Genomic DNA, 16,865 nt, shown 5'->3' with positions numbered 1-16,865 from the left:
GGGAGGGGATGTCAAGGGGGCAGGAGGTTATGCCCTCACCTGAACCACAGGAAGGGGCCCGCCCTGCCCCTGCATACCCACAGAAGTGCTTCCAGGGGCAGGAAGTCAGCTGAGCACCGAGCAGAGAGTGTGCGGTGGGGGGGGGGGGGAGCACCTGGCAGGCAGCTGGGCCACTGCCGCCTTTCAGGCCACACTGTTCCCATACTCAGAGGGCCAGGTGGAGTGGTGGGTGGGAGTGAGGTTTCACTCCAGTTTGCATTCTCACCGGTGTCGTGGGGACAGTAACTCCCCACTCCTGGGGTGGCCATGATGATGGCCCAGCTCATAGTGAGTGCTTGGTCAACAGTGGCTGCTTGGACCAACTCAGGAAAGGCCTAAGCCCCTGGATGGCTCTTTCTTTTTTTTTCTTTTTCTTGCAGATGATCTGGCATTTAGGTAATGGCCACCTTCCAGGCAGCCCACCTGTCCACACCAACCTCTCTGGGAAATCAGCTGCAGCCCCCCTGCTGCACTCTACAGGATACACAAACTGGGCTCTAGCAGTCCAAGCCGAGAGAGTTCTCCAAGACCTCCCTGTACCACAGGCCTCTTGGGCAGGCCTGCCCGACCACAGGACCATCAGGCTTTCAGCCAGAAAGTTACAGTAAATCAGGCCCGCCTTCTTTCCATGAGGTCCTGCTGTTCTCTGGGTTCAGGCCTCCTGTCTCATATAGGAGAAGGGGCAGCAGCGAGAGCTTCTTCCAGGCCCAGAGGTCCAAATCCCACCCCCAGGCCAAGGTAGTCTTTCTAGGGGTTTTCAGAGGCTGCCCAGTCCTGTGACCTCCAGCTCACGCTACAAAGGGCAGAGAGGGCGCAGCTAGCGTCAGAAGGACAGGCTGCCTGCTCCCGCCAGGCGGCCTGCCCTTCATGTTCTTGGACTTCAGCCCAGGATCCCTGCAGGTTCTGACATCAAGTTGGACCATCCTTTTGAATGAGGCGGGTTCAAGGTAACCTGGAGGGAGGGCTCCGGCAAGGGAGTCCAAGCACACAACCCCAGGGCGGGGGGCTGGGTAGTGCCACTGGCAGGCTTTGGAGTGGGAAAAGAGGTGGGCACCAGGGGAGAGGACTCCATCCTTGCAGAGTGCAGGGTGTTTTCATCACAACAACCCAGAGGGCAGATACAACTAATCACTGGTTAGCCACTGGGGAAACTGAGGCCGGAATAGGTTAAAGAGGTTGGCAGTTGGTAGAAGATGAAGGGGTGTGGCTGTGATGGGCAGAAGGTGAGGTCAGGCACTCGGAGGTGGCCCCCAGGACTCTGTGGACTTAGCCCAGTGGTACTGGTGTGTTGAGGTTGAAGCTGCCCATCTTCTGGGGTCCCAGCATTGTGAACACTGCGTGCCAGGAGAAGGGGAAGCAGGATGCAGAATTTCAGCAAAAACCAGCAGGATACTGGGGCAGGTAGGAGGGTGTCCCTGGGGGTGCAGGGTGGGGGCCATTCTCCCTGTTGCCTGGCTCAGGCTCAGACACGTGGCCCAGCGGGTGACCACGGAATGGACAGGCTTTACCCTCCCCGCGCCTCGATCCACGCGCGCCCAGGTCAGTGATGTGGGCTGTGGCCAGCGCCGCGCCGTTGCTCCCAGGTCGGCAACGTTAACAGGGGAAGGGAACCCGCGGGAGCGCGCACAGCCGACTGACCAGCGACCGAACCGCCAGCTGCGAATTCCTCCGGCCTTCCATCAGCGCGGCCCGACGACGGGCTTCCTCGCCGCGGTGAGGTCAGCGCCTCGCTCCCCCTCCCACCCCTCCTCCGGGCTGGCCCCGCGCCGGGGATCCCGGCCCCCAATATCCGCTCACTGCGCCTCGAGCCCCCGGCTGAACCGTCCCCCAGCCTGTCCCTCCCCCAGCCCCGGGTCCACGCCCTGTCCAGGTCCCCGCGGCAGGGCCCTCCCCACCCGGATGCCCCAGTCTGGTCCAGGCCTGCGCCTTGCAGCCCCCTCTCGGACCTTGCACTTGAGGCCCAGTCCGGTGCGGGAGCCCCAGATGGGGCGGCCCCTCCCGCAGTCCGCCGCCCTCTGCCGGCCCCGCGGAGCCCTATTTCGGGACCTGGCGCTGCGGGCCAGGCCAGGGCAGCCCTGCCCGGAAGAGAGGCTATTCTGGGCCGGGCCGCGGAGCAGCTGCGACCCCAGGACTTCCCGGCAGGGTGCGTGCCCGGGATAGAGGGCACGTTGGGGCAGGGCTCCCCTCCCTCCCCAGCACCCCACCTTCTTCCCAGGCCGCGCCCCGTTCCCTCCCCTTTTTGGCCGGGCCCTGGTCCTTCCCTAGTCCGGGAAGCAAGGGAAGCCACATTCTCTGGTGCAGCGCCTGTCCGCCCTTGCTCCCTGCCTGTGTCCGAGGGACGCGGCTTCTGTGCCCACTGTCTCCTACCCGCGTGTCCCATTTACCTGGACTTCCTAACTGTGACTCTCCTGTCCCCATGGGTGACCCTCCACCCTAATTCAGTGTTGAACCCCATATCCCAGGTGGACATGGGTGTCTCCATAATGATCATTAAGTGAAAGTTGTCACAGGGTCACCTTTAGGGCGCCAAATCCCAGCCCCTTAGGGGATCTCATTACCCCATGTTCTGCAAAGGTCTGATCAAAGGTTTCAGCTGCCCCTTGCGGGGAGTGACCACTTCTCTAGGTGGCCCCAGCTCTCTGGGCTCTCTGGGACACTGTCCTCCATCTGTGAAGCAGGATGCAGGTAAGTGCAGCGAGCCCCCCCCCAGAAAGTGCAAGGAGACAGATCTGTGCCCCACCATCAGAATGCAAGTTACTGCCGGGATCTAAACCAAATCACTCTCCCTGGAGCCCAGGATTTCCCAAAAGAGCTCGGAGGAGCAAAGCAAAGGCCCCTCTCTGCCCATGGGTGGCCAGCTGTTCTGTAGCGTTCATCTTCTCTCGGAGGGATAGCAGGACCCATCAGCTGGATCTCATTAAAATGCAGAGGCATCGTCTGGTCTGGGGCTGCCTTTGTGGCCTTGATCTTGCTGGGCCCACACAGAGGAGCTGGAGGAAGGTTCCCCACCCCCACCCCTCAGTCCTGGGGCGGCTCTGCTGTTTGCTCTTCCAGGGAGGAAATGGAGCAGAGAGGAAGAGGCTGGGAAAGTGCAGAGGTCAGTGCTCCAGCTGACTGGCCCCGGGACAGCCAGGGCACCCCTCGTGGGCCAGCGGGCCCACGCAGTTTATAGCCTTCCTTTCCCTTCTATTTCTTTTCAATTATTGAACTAATACTTGTGAGCTATGGAGCGTACGTACACTAAATTAGTGTTACCTTCAAAGAAAATAATTTTTTTCTTTTTCTTTTCTTTTTTTTTTTTTTTTTTGGTGCCAGGGATTGAACTCATGACCTAGGGCTTGCCAGACAGGCGCTTAAACCACCGAGCTAAATCCCCTGCCCCAAGAAAATAAATTCTATACAAATTAAAAATGAAAGTTTTTTTTTTTGTAGTATTGGGAATTGAACTCAAAGCTTTTGTGCTGAGTTACTTTTTTTTTTTTTTTTTAATTGGTTTGAAACAAAATCTCAGTCACAAAATTGCCCAGGCTGGGCTCAAGTAAATTTAAAATCTTCCTGCCCTGGCCTCCCAGAGTAGGATTATAAGCATACACTGCCATGGCCAGCAATCTAAGCAATTCTATGGGTAAAAGCCAGCATACACTTGTAATGCCAGCTACTTGGGAGGCTGAGGCAGGAGGATGGCAAGTACAGTTCAAGGCCATCCTGGGCAATTTAACAGTCTCAAAATAAAAGAAGGCTGGGACAGTAGCTAGTTGTAGAGCATTTGCCTAGAATGCGTGAGGCTGCGGGTTCTGTCCTGCACACACACACCAGGACTGTAAAAAAAAAAAAAGCCTTGCCAGTCACCTGTACCTGGATAGAAATCTTATAAAAGGAGCACAGCCTGCAGAGAAGAGAGAGCAGAGAGAGAAAAGTGTGGTTTACACGGGGCCCAGGAAGAGCCAGGAAACCACTTTCTCCCTGGGGCTTTTCATCTGTCTTTCAGGGCATGCTGGAGCAGGTGAGGGGAAACCCACACGCATGTGCCAGCACCTGCCTTCCTAAATATGGAACAGCTGTCCTGGGCTTTGACTCATTCGGCAGGGCACAGTGGTTTGCTTCCTGCTGGGGAGGGGAGGGGCGCCCTCACTCTTGAGTGGAAGTGGGAGCGCAGTCAATGGGCGGTGAATTACAGTGAAGTTACCAAGAGTACAGTCCTCTCATCACAACTCGGTGGCTGAGGCCGTGATTTTCAGGTGAACCAGAGCCGCAGCCCACACACACACACCCCAGCTGTGTCCCCTTTTCCTGCCAGACCAGTATCTGCCTGGTCCTGGGGGCTGACAATCCAGGGTGCAGCGGGGAAGCTGGGTGGTCACCACCGCTGGAGCCAGACAGGCTAGGTCCTTGTTGTCACTGGTCAGACCAAACTGCCACAGGGGGCCCAGGCGAACCTCGGGTTCACTGCCTGACATTTGACAGAGTAGGGGAAGAGACGGATGTCTTCTCCTTTCACCTGTTTCAAGCCTCCCCCTTTGCCGTACCCCCAAATCTATTTCCCAATTCTGGGTCCTTAAGGAAACTTACAAGGGTGGCTTCCTTTCCAGATGAGCATTTTCCCAGATGGGACTGGGTAAAAGTCATCGGTCTCTTGTTTCTTCCAGGGAAGGACAGGGGCCCATCCTGGAGAGGGACAAGGGTGCAGGGAGAGGGGAACTGGGAGATCGCACCCACTCTCACTTCTGCTTTCCTGGGAATACACACGGAGCTACCAGACTCCTACTTCGCAATTTCCCCCACTGAGCCCACTGGGCCATTTGCATGTGTCTCGGTGAAATTCCAGATCAGTGTGGTCCCTCCTCCCATGGTCCCCAGAGGGCCGCTGGAGCATCTTTGGGGAACCAAGGGTGGGGATTTGCTGCGTGGGACAGTGTTGACTACCCCAAACCTTCCCCTGGGTGATTCAGTCTTATTCAACGGATGGACGGCGTCAGGCTGTTTTCCTAGAATGTTGCAACAGGGGTACTAGGGTTTTTCCAGAGATTTCCACTGTCCGTGACCCAACCCCAGGCCCCCCAACGGAACTCTTGGTGCCCCCAGTGGTGAGGCTGGCTGTTTGTTTGCCCTCGGGCATCGTTAGATATTTCTCTAAACACTTTCTGAGGGTGGGCTCTGGGGGGGTGGGGGTCCAAGTGGGCACACAATAGACTCTTGGCCTATGTTTTTCTTTCTTGATATGCATTTGTTTAATGAATGGAATGGTTGGAAATAGCAGGAAGGTAGCAGTTTTTAATTTTCTTTCTTTCTTTCTTTCTTTCTTTCTTTCTTTCTTTCTTTCTTTCTGAGGTAGAGTCACACAATGCAGTTCAAACTGGCCTCAAACTTACTGTATTGCCCAGGCTGGCCTTGAACCCACATCGATTCTCCTGCCTCAGCTCCCACCTGCTGGGATTATAAGTGGGCACCATCATCCCTGCCTTAAGTTTTTCTTTAAGAACACAAATCCTATCCCAAGTCCTCCTCTCCTGTATCCTTATGTTTGGCTTCCCTCATGTTGGGTTAGATCATTACACTCTCCAGCCCTAAATCCTAAAATTCTTTAAATTGCTCAGCCTGGGCTCAAGCTTTTGATCTTTCTGCCTCAGCCTCCCAGAGAACTAGGATGACAGGGGTGCACCACCATGCCCTACTCTACACCCTTTAACTCTCTGGCAGTAGGTTTGTGTGTGACCAAGTGCTTTGCATCCTTTCTCTCCCTGTTTCTGATTCTTAGCAGCTGCGGTAAGGAACTGGGCTGCCTTTCCTAGCCAACCTCAGAGGGCTGGGCACAGTGTCCTTAATTAACCCTGGTTGAGTTTCAGGGTCAGGCCCCAGTTTCGGTGTGTTGGAGCCCGTTGTCCTGCTGAGAAGTCCCCGCCAGCTCCGTATCCTGTGACAGTGTCTGGGTTGGCAGAGGAGGGTCTGTGTGGTCTCATTCAGCAGTGAATCTGTCTGACTCCCGGGAAAGGGACTTTACCGTGGGGATGCCTTTCACATGGGTGATTCTCTAAGAGCCCTGATAGAAAGAGATGTTGGAAATTGTACCATGTGTATCTTAAACTTGAAGGGAAATCTTTTCAAAAAAGTCAGGAAACTCTGGCAAAACAAACAAAACAAAACAAAACAAATATAAACAGTGATAAATTCTAAGACTGAAAATGAGAGAATGGTGAACTGAGAGGGAAAAATGCACAACTGAGACACGGGACTCCCAGAAGGGTGCCAGGAGAAGGGGTTGGCGGCTGGCACCTTCCCAGAGCCCCTCCTGTTTCAAAAGGGTGAGGAGGGAGGATATAGGGGGCCCAGGAGCCCAAGGCAAGTGCCGAGGGGCAGGGTGGCTCTGGGGTGGAAGCGGGCAACAGAGCATCAGCCCCTAATAAAACTTCTAAGACAGAAAGGAATTTCCAGACTGTGATCACAGCCAGAAGAGCGAGCCACGGGCAGGGCCGGTCCTCAGGTGACATGGCAGAAGAGGAATGGAAGAAACATGGAGCCCACTGTTTATCTATTTGTTTCTCAGTGTTGGGGAGTTGAATCATGGGCTTTGAGGTTACTATACAATGGCTCTACCGCAGAACTATTTCCCAGTCCTTTAAAAAGCCTTTTTTCTCTCCATTTTTTTTTTTTTTTGTCTTTTTCTTTTTTATCGGTACCAGGGATCAAACTCACAACCACACACTTGCAAGGCAGGCGCTTATGCCGCTGAGCTAAATCCCCAGCCCCTAAAAAGCTTTTTAAAAAAAAAAATTTTTTTTTGAAATAGGATCTCACTAAGTTGCACAGGCTGACCTCAAACTTGTAATGCTCCTGCCTCAGTGTCCCAAGTACCTACAGTTACAGATGTGCTTTTATTGAGCACTTAACTGTCACTGGTCTGTCCTGAAGACGGTCAGTTTCCTCAAACCAGCAGAGCAGGGACCGTGGACGTTCCTACAAGGGACCAAGACCAGGCCATCATGTTCCTACTGCTTTCCAAACAGCCTCGCAAGGCACTGAGGCCACTGCATGGCCTGGTGGGGCCCAGGAGGGCCTGGAGGGCCGAGAAGGGGAGGCTGGGTGGGAGGGGTCTGGGCAGGCAGATATCGCCATCATGGTGGAGCGGGAGGAAGCCAGCCCTGGCCTGAGGCCTGAAAGCTATGCCCTGCCAGTCACCCTGAGATCACAGAAGATAGGAAGGTGGGTCAAACTCTCAGGAAACTGGAAATCAGTGTGTATAATGTTAATCACCAGTAAAACTTGGTAATGAATCATTTTGAAAATTCATTTATTCATACCTTTAGTCAACAGATATCTATGCAGAGTCTTGATGTGCAACTACCATGCTAGGCGTAGGGATGAAATCTGTTTTTGTTTGTTTTCACACAGGGTCTCCCAGTGCAGTTCAGGCTGGCTTTGAACTCACTGTGTAGCCCAGGCTACACTCAAATCCCTGGTGATGCTCCTGCCTCAACCTCCCAAATGTTGGGATTATTAGCATGCACCATCATGCTCAGCTTATATTTTGAAACTTTAATAAAATGACTATAAGGGCGGAGAATGTATTTCAGCTGCACAAGTGCCGGCCTGACAAGTGCAAGGTCCTGAGTTCTATTGTGAAGGGAACAAAAGAATATTGTAACATAAACTATCCTTTTTTCCCCCAAGTTTTTCTTTCTTTTTTTTTTTTTTAAATATAAGCATTCTATTAACAACTCAGTTTAAAATCACTCCTTTTTGCTTTGATGGAATTGTTAGATCACAGAAATGCTTTGGATATAAAATGCCTTCAATGCATCAAAACATTTGACTTCCTCTGATAGCATTATGCAAGAGGTGAAAAAGTAGCCTAGAAAACAATCCGATTACAGCAAATAGATTTAATATAAACAGAACCAGACTCTGTGGATAAAGAAACTATGCCCATGTGGAAATAAGTCCCTAAAAGGGTGCCTCAGGGCACTGACAAAATACCGCTCAACATTTTTGTCAGTGACTTGAACAAAGACCACAAAAGTGTATGCTCAGAGTTTCAGATGAAACAAAGTTAAAGGGTAACTCCAAACATGATGAAAGGCCAGAACAGAGGTGGCAAACTCATAGCACACGTGCCATTTAGGCTTTAAAGCTCTAAAAGGTCTGCCATCACTAGGCTAGGGCAACACCAATGAAATTGAACAGGATTAAATGTAAAACTCAACAACCAGAATTCCCAGATGCCCTAGAATTGGGGGAGCCCTGGGAGGAAAAACAGGCTGGTTGGTTGTAAATGAGTTACTGCTTGGATGTCACAGTGCAAAGCAGTGCAGGAAGATTGAAATGACACCCAGGGTTTGGAGGTAGATTTGTTTACGCTGATGGACACTGATCAGGATCATTCCCAGGTCAGGGCCTGATGTCTAGTGGTCCAGGGCTTATGTGGGATAAGCAGGAGGAGTACACAGGCAGAATGGATTGGTTTGTACAGTGGTTTGTACAGTGTGCATCACAGTGACCAGTGTGTCTAAGAGACAGAAGCGACCGGACCTGGGGCAGGAACCTGGGCATCTAAGAAACAAGTGTACTGGCCGGGGCAGGGGCATTTTCCTTTATAATAGACACCAGACAGCCATCATCATGTCCTTAGTCCTCATCAGATGGACCCAGGGAACAGCTTTCCACCTCCAATGGCCGGCAGCAGTGCTGGGAGGTGGGCACCAACGTAGGAGAGGACAATGAGACCCACCTTCACAAGCAGCAGGCGGTGGAGGCCGGAGTGTCGCCTGGGGAGGTGAAGAGGTGGTCTGAATGTGACGTGTCCCTTGGAACATATGCTGGACTTCAATCACATTCTGAGTTGTTTAAGAGAGGAGACAATCTGGCTGCTGTGTTTCAGGGGGCGTTAAGAGGGGACTGGTCCTCCGGGTGGAGCTGCCATAATAGAACTCTTGTGGCTGGGTAAGAAGAGAGAGAAAGACTAGAAGAGACATTGCTTACACCTGTGAGCTCCATCTCTGCCATGTGACACTCGGTGCCTCGCAGAGCTCTGTGGGTGAAGGCCACACCACATGAGGCATCCAGGCCTTGCACTTCCAGAACCATGAGCTGAATGAACCTCTTGTCTTTATAAAGTAATCTGCCTCCGGGATTTTGTTACAGCAATAAAAATCACTCAGACTTATAAAGAGTTTCATCAGCTAGTTGATCCTCAGGCAATGGTTAATAAATCTAGCAATGACCTCCCTCAGAAGAAAAGCAAGGAAAGGAAGGTTCCAGGAGACAGGCTCCACCTTGGTGCAATGGAGGAGGAGTAAAATGCTGATTACTGAGGGCCCCTGGCTACCAGGTTCTCAGAGAAATACTTCATCTCCAGCCAAGGCATATGACTGCTTTGTCACACTGACCAGACAATACAGAAACACTAGGCTGGCCGTGTGGGAATCAGGGTGGGAGGGAGGCCCCAGAGAAGACCCCAGCAGCCGCAGAAGCCCTTCCTTCTGAGCTGGATGTCTTTGAGGAGAAAGGGGCAGCAACTCAGACCATGCTGCCATGCCTGACAGGGGCAGCTGTCAGGGGTGTATGCTGGTCTCCAGAGCCCTAACCCCGAGGCTCAGGTATAGAAAAGGAACTGGAAGGACAGGGGGAGGAGCAGAGAGAGACCCATGGGAGACAGGAAGTGGGAAGTGCAGGGGAGACCAGGGGCCAAGAGCAGGGCACAGTGGCAGCTGACAGGGAGCTGGGTGCAGGGGAGGGGGTATGGGATAAGAGGAACAGGAGGTCCGCAGGACTGGCATTTGCTGCAGAGAGCTGGTGCTGTGTCCACAGTCATGTGGGACAATCGGTCGTACTTCAAGACGGGCCTACGCCCCTCGCCACGTGTCAGAGCTGTGTGGTGCTGGGAAGGTACAGAAAACAAGCAAGTAAACACTCTTCCTGGCCGAGCCATCCAGCATGGTGCGTCCACACTGGGCAGGGGTGTGTTCCCTACACACCCAGGAGCCGCTAGGGCAGATAGATCCTGAGTTCAAAGCCCCAGTTCACCACTCAGAGTTGTGTGGCCTCGGGCCAGTTCTCTAGCCTCCCTGAGCCTCACTGTCCCCCTGTGGGGATACACAGCTTGGGGCCATCTCCCCTGTAACTGTGTGCCTCAACCTTAAAATGTGTGCCTGGACTCTTAAAGGAAAATGCCCAGCCCTAAGTCTTCAGCTCAGTGCCCTGCACTAACTATCCCAAAGGTAGACAAGCCCCAAGCATCGATCCACCGCGGGTGAGCCCTGCAGTAGGCGCCTTGGCAGGACAGACGCTCGGGCCCCAGGGAGCTGGCACACGGGCGTCATGCTGCTGAGTGCCAACATGACCCTGAGGCGGCCATGGCAGGGGGCAGCCAGCAGGGTCAGTGGCCTTGGTAACCACTGCCAGCTCTGCAGACAGTGAGGAATTCTCAAGACATGTCTAGCACCATGCCCATGCCCACAAGGGACCGGAAAAGCCTTCAGGCAGTGGGCAGATCTAGCACTGGGCAGATTCTGCCAGCTGAGAAGTCAAAGGAGGGCTTCCAGCTGCTGAGGACCCCCAAAAGCAGTGCCCTGGTCCCTGTGGGTACAGAACTCCCTCTTCAAGGGGCCTTCTGGGGCCTCAGCCACTATCCCAACCTCCAGCAGGGAGGGTGCAAGCCATCCCATGAGTCACTGTGCCCACTTCCTGCCACATGGAACCCGTGGCTGAGTCACTGGCCCCCCAAAGGGAAGACTGGCCACAGGGGTGGAAAACTGGAACCCAAGGGCGGCAGAAGGGATGCGGCACTGTGGCGTCTTTGCTCTCTCTCTCTGGGGGTCAAGAGCCCTCCTAGAGGACCTGGAACGGTCAAGAAGCACCCACCTAGCCAGTCGGCAGGCCCCACTCTGTGCCCACATTTCCCTCCCCACCCCAGGATTATAATGTATCATGTGCTTTAAAAAAACCCAAACAAACAAGAAACCCCGACCTTTTAGTTAAAAAAAATCTCGAGCTTACAGAAAAGTTGCAAAAATGCTACAAAGAATTCCTGTATATCCTTGGTCCAAATTCCCCAGAAGTGACCATCTGACCACATTTGTGTTATTTTCTCTCTCTCTCTCCCCCATCTCTCTCCCCTTGGAGACTGCAGTGTAAGTCACAGGCATGATGCCTCTTTACCTTGAAATACTTCCCTGCGTTCCGTAAAACCAGGACATTCTTAAAGAATTGCAACACAGGAAGGCGGACCATGTGCCACTTGATTGTTACAAGCCATGCAGAGCCCCCGGCAGCATCCATCTGAGCCAGCGCTGTGGACCGCTGCCTGTCCACACCTGGCCTGGGTTTCCTGCTGCTGTAGAGCCCTGGGGGGGTGCAGAGGGACCCCTCTGGGGTACTAAGTGCAGCAGCACAAACCTCTGACTAGGAGTGTGGGGGACTGTGCATAGACAGCCCCTTCCTCCCGGCTACTGGCCTCTGATCAGTTTATTTTGTCTCTTGAAGACACCAGGAGAGAGCAGAAGATACTCAGAGGCAGAGCTGTCACTTGGGCCCCACTTGGGGCCTGCCGTTCTGTCACCTGGACGTTCTCCAGGGACCTTTCTCTCTGAGACTCCAAGTCAGATCTACAGGCAGCGGGGCACCCACAGTCACGCGCTCAGCTCCTGCCCCCGGCACTGTCCTTCAGGTACCCACTCCCTTGTCCCCACCCAGCGAAGTCTGCCAATCTCCCCCATCGGGGAGGACCTGGACACAGGTAGAGGGAGGGTCCATCCCCACCCTGAGGGCTCTCACGGGCACTGGCTGAGGCGCAGTTAAGAGACTGAGGAGGTGGAATGGATGCCCCGAGCCTCTGCTGCAGACAGGACTGGTTTTTGGCCCCTGCGTCCAGTACTCCATGCTGTCCTTATTCTTCTGTCCTTCTCAGGGCTGCACGGACAGCCAGTCCCTGTGTGCCCAAATCCTGGGGGCCCAGGCTGCCACTGAGCCCACCGAGTAATCTCAGCGTCAACGCCGCTGTTTCTGGAGCACTCACAGCCTTCTAAGCACGTAGTCAGTGTCCCCTGCGGTGGGGAAAATTACTTGTTCCCTGCTACCCCTTTCATGGAAGATCCAACCGAGTCTCAGAGACACACACCACCCAGGGCCAGTCAGGAACTGGGCTCAGGTTCATGGAATGAATCCTTGTAGGGCCGGTGCTGGGGCTGAACCAGGGGCTTTGCACTGATCTATGTACCCAGCTCTTTTGAAATCTTTATTTATTCATTTATTTGTTTTGAGGCAGGGCCTTGCTAAATATCTAAATTGCCCAGGCTGGGATACAACTTGGAATTCTCCTGCCTCAGCCTTCCAGAGTGCAGGAATTATAGGCATGTACTACCATGCCCAGATACAGGTAGATTCTTTCTGCCCCAGAGCCAAAGCTCACTTTGGAGCTTGTACGTATAAGGTTCTTCTTTGGCCGTCTGGAAACAAGACAGGACAACTGATCTCTCTCTTGGACCCACACAGGGAACTGTGGACACAAAAGGGTGCTGGACTTGTGATGGGCTACAGGCCTGTCAAGGCCCTAGGTAGTGTCGCTGCTATTTGAGTCCAATGGCCCAGGACAGACTCCCGTGGTGACCTTGCCAGAGCGGGGTCAGAGGCCTCCTCTCCCAGCTGCCTCAGCTAGTAAACTGGGGTCCTGCTTGTCTGTCAGGTGGAATCTGGTCCCTGCCGCTGACCTCCTCAGAGTCCTGGACTAGGGACCCCTCTGGGCTTGAGCCCTCTCCCAAGCACTGCTGCTGAAAATAGCATCTCCAGACTCACTGGGAGCATGAACTGCCGTGAGAGCAGATGTGTGCGCCTCTGGACGGTACCCAGTCTCTGATGATCTCAGAACCTGTCTGACAACTGTCAAAATCTCTGCTTCAGCAAGGGAAAACGGAAATTCAGAGAGGTTAAATATCCTACGGAAGGCAGCCCAGCTAGCACAGCAGAGCCGAGATCCGCGGATGCCTGAGTGTAAAGCTGGCCACATGCCCAGGGCTCCCAGCGTCCAGGGCTGCAGCCATCCAGCCCCAGGGCCAACCCCAAGAGGCGCTGGCGAGGAACCCAACCCCTCCAAATAAACAAAGCACTTCCTCCCCAGGCTGGGCCAGAAGGGGGGTGCCAGGAGCACACAACTGTTTATGGAGACAGATGTTGGGATGGAAAAAGAGCCGGCCCTCCCCCGTCCCCAAGGCGACAGAGGAAGTTTGGACTCGGGCAGCAGCAACTGGAACTGAAAACAGAGAAGGGGAAGAAGGGGCGGGCCTGGGCCTGAACGGCTGGAAACAGTTTGACATTTTCAGATGCTGGTGCCTAACAAAGGGGTGTGGCCAAGCCAATGGCGGTGGGCACAGAGCTCCCAATCCAGCCGGATCTGGGGCCAGGCTGGGGAGGCACAGGGAGATGCATGAGCACTCTGGGAGGGTGAAAAGTGTCCGCGGGAAATAGGTGAATACACACAGAAGGACCTGGAGCATTTCAGGAGCAAGTCTGTGAGCCCCTTCTCCCCTCTGCACGCTCTCCTTTTCTCCTTCCCCGGTTCCTCCTCCTTCCATCTTGTCTTCTTCCCATCCTTCTATCCAGCCCCTTCCTCCTTCCTTTTCTCCTTTCCTTCTTTCCTCCGCTCTCCAGTGTCTAACACTGCTCCTGACCCCAGCCTAGGTTCCCGCCCCTGTCTTCCCGGGGACAGCAGCCAGATGGCTCTGGGCAGGCCAGATCCCGGTGGGCCCCTCGGGGCAGCCCAGCTCTCTCAGGGTGCTGTCACCAGGAGGAGGGAGGGGACAGAGGAGAGGAACATCTGAGTCCTTGGATTCCCTCTGCCGGCCTCTTCCTCTGCACCACTGGCCCAGCAGAACTGAAGACTACTGATGTGGGCACTGGTCAGCTCGCTGCCCTCGGGACTGCGATGACCTCTGCAGATTCTGCCTTGCGGCACCACCACACTAACCTCCCTGGCACTCTGCTGTCTTACCCCTCCCAGTCCTCCCAAGCCTCAGATCCCCACTATCTTACTTCTCCAGGACAGGGAAGCGGAGGGGGGAACTTCCCACGAACTCTGGCCGAGGTGATGGGAATCTCTGAAGCCAGGGTGTTCTATGGGAAAGAACTGGAAGAGCAATGTGTGGTAGTGACCGCTCTTGGCCTGGGGTCACTGTAGTCCAAAGGAGGGGCCCTCACCTCCAGCCTCAGACTCTTTCCCAAACACCCCATCATAGGAAGGCAGGCCACACAGCTGGCCACGTGTTTATCTAGCCTGGCTGCCCAGGAGTACACCCCAATTCCCAGGCTGACACCGAGTGCTGGAAGGTGTCGGGGTGACTGTCCCCTTCTGACCTGTGGGGACAGTGATTCTTGACAAAGAAAGGCAGGGCTGGAGGCTGAGTGGATGGGCTGAGCAGAGGCCATGGGCAGAGGTGATGTCTCCACAGCTGGAGGGGGTGATCCTTCAGACAGTGTGGTTCTTGGCTCAAACAGAAGCTGGGGATGGGTGGGTGGTGGCTGAATGAGCGATCCAGAATCAGCCATTAAGAAGGCAGAAGCAGAGCCTCGGGGACCTAACCTCGCCCTGGAAAAGACCCACGAAGAACCCCAGTTCACAGAAGGAGCCATGTCAGAGTGGGACTGAGCTGAGACAGAGGGGCAGGCTGGGCTTCTCTGACCCCGTGACCTTCCTAGGAGGCCCAGTGCCCGGGCAGAGGCCCAGTCACCCAGGATACAATGTCAATGCCTACCTCAACCTCAGCTAGCTGAGTGACCTTGGGCAATCCACTTGGCCTCTCTGGGTTTCCACTACCTCATCTATGAAATGGGGCTCAGCTGGGTGTGGTGATGCATGGCTGTAACCCCGGCACTCCGGGAGGCTGACAGAGGGTCACACAATTCCATGCCCAGTCTGGGTACCTCAGTGATTCAGTGAAACTGTCTCAGAATAACAGATTCAGTAAGTTCTGGGGATACAGCTCAGTGTGGCCTTGAGTTCAGTCCCCAGGGCTCCCCTTCCCCTAGCAAATGAAACAGGGATAGTAGCTGTGCCTTGCTTAAAGGATGTGAGTGTCCACAGGACATGTGCGGGAGCACATCTGATCAATGGTTCCTACGAACCTACTGCGCGCCAAGCCCCCAGGGTGCGTGATGTGTCCTTCACATCATGCTTGCTGTCAGGGACAGGCTGCTTCTGGGGTGGCCTGGGGCAGGTGGCACACTGCAGCCCGCAGCCCAGCCCCAGCCTGCTGCTTGTGCCGGCTTGGCCCACAAAGAATGTCTTTACATCTTTAAATGGTTGGGAAACAAATCAGAAAGAAAAGAATATTTCATGCCATTCAAAAAATGTATGCAGCCTCATCATCCAAAAATAAAGTTTTATTGGAACACAGTCATCTTGGTTGGAGAACTGTCAGTGGCAGCTCTCTAACTATGGAGACTGAAACCCAAATAGATTTTTTTAATTGGTACCGGGGATCGAACTCAAGACTGCATGCTTGAGGGCAGGCACTTATGCTGCTGAGCTAAATCCCCAGCCCCTGAAACTCAAAGACTTACCTCCAGCACCACCACCACCTTTCGTAGTATTAGAGAATGAACCCAGGGCCTTCCCACGGAGTTACAGTTGCGGCCCTTTTAAAATTTTTTATTTTGAGACAGAGTCTCACTAAGTAGCTAAGTTGCCCAGGCTGCATTCAAACTTTCAATCCACCTGCCTCAGCTTCCCGGGGTGCTGGGATGACAGGTGTGCACCGCCATTCCTGGCTCTCACTGGCCCTTTTCTGAGCAAGCCCCCTTGCCCTGACTAGGGGAGGCCCATTCAAAGGCTCCCGGGAAAGAGTGGAATCTGCAGTGCGCCTGTGGCTGTGGGGAGGAGGCTGTAAAAACCATCACACCTGGACACAGATGAGACCTTGTCATTCCCACCCTCAGAAGGACAACAGCGCAGGCAGACAGGCTCTGCTCAGCTGCCATCAGCCAGGTGCCACCTGCACAAGCCTCCCACAAGGTGGGTGGGGACCCAGGAGGGGCCCAGCAAGTCCCAATCTGCTTATCCTAGGACAGGAGGAGCTGCCGATGGCGCTGTCTTGCTGGGCTGCCCTGGGTTAGGGCGATGCCTGCCCAAGGAAACTGGGGAATTCTCCCCGCTCTTCAGTGGGGCTCGCCTGCCCCTTCCTCTTTACCAGAACCAGTGAGCTGGGGGCGAGGAGAGAAGGTTACAAGGGCGTGCTGTTCCCAAAGCCCCTACCCAGGCCACCCAGCAGGTATCCTCTCTATCTCTGGCTGTGGGCAGCAGAAGCAGGTGGTGCTGATAAGCTAATTCAGGGTGGCTCCCCACATCTGCTGGGGGGGTGCCAGTGTCACAGGTGGGCCCCACAGGGTCTCTGGGAGCTGTCGCCCAGGGAAATGAGTATGTTGTCAGGGCTCCCGTGGAGGCTGGGCCGCAGGAAGTGCTTGGGGGACCCCTGGGCACCAAGTACGCTGTCTTGCTGGGCTGCCCTGGGTTAGGGCGATGCCTGCGGCGCGTGCCAGGCAGCAGGTAGTGGGCAGCTTCTCCACCCAGAGGTGGTCAGCTGAGTCCTTCTCTAGGCTGGAATGAGGAGATGGATTCTGCTGGGCAGCTGCTCCTCTCAGCTCTTCCTCACCCCCCAGATGTGCAAATCCAGAAGTGGGGAGCTACCTAAGGACACTCTAGAAACAGGCAGGATGGGGTGGAGAAAGAGGAAGAAAGATCCGCACTCTTCCCTCTCTAGCTTCACATGTATACTATCTGCACAGGTGCTGGGGGGCTCTTCTCCAGGGGGGTTGCACTGGGAGGGTGGACAGAGGACACTTGAGTG

At 54.5% G+C, this 16,865-nt stretch overlaps 1 protein-coding gene across 4 annotated transcripts; it reads left to right on the top strand.

The window, feature by feature from the left end:
- Positions 1 to 386: 386 nt before the first annotated feature.
- LOC134474300 (uncharacterized) lies at positions 387 to 9,742 on the top strand. 4 transcript variants are annotated; one of them, XM_063241802.1, is made up of 5 exons: positions 389 to 986; positions 1,333 to 1,440; positions 1,623 to 1,757; positions 2,614 to 2,724; positions 2,968 to 3,348. In XM_063241802.1, the coding sequence occupies exons 1-5, from the start codon at positions 907 to 909 to the stop codon at positions 3,209 to 3,211; spliced, it is 678 nt and encodes a 225-aa protein (XP_063097872.1). In that variant the 5' UTR covers positions 389 to 906; the 3' UTR covers positions 3,212 to 3,348. The 4 variants fall into 4 exon arrangements, 2 of the variants coding, with proteins under 2 accessions (XP_063097871.1, XP_063097872.1); XR_010045046.1 differs by adding an exon at positions 3,355 to 9,742 and having other exon boundaries at positions 1,579 to 3,136; XR_010045045.1 differs by adding an exon at positions 3,355 to 9,742 and having other exon boundaries at positions 390 to 986; positions 1,623 to 3,136.
- The last annotated feature ends 7,123 nt before the right edge of the window (positions 9,743 to 16,865 follow it).

The sequence above is a fragment of the Cavia porcellus genome, unplaced genomic scaffold (genome assembly GCF_034190915.1).
Source record: "Cavia porcellus strain 051 isolate PalLab524CR breed Dunkin Hartley unplaced genomic scaffold, mCavPor4.1 scaffold_32, whole genome shotgun sequence".
Taxonomy (NCBI): Eukaryota; Metazoa; Chordata; class Mammalia; order Rodentia; family Caviidae; genus Cavia; species Cavia porcellus.
The sequence above is the reverse complement of the archived record's forward strand: the minus strand, read 5'-3'. Positions and strand labels throughout refer to the sequence as shown.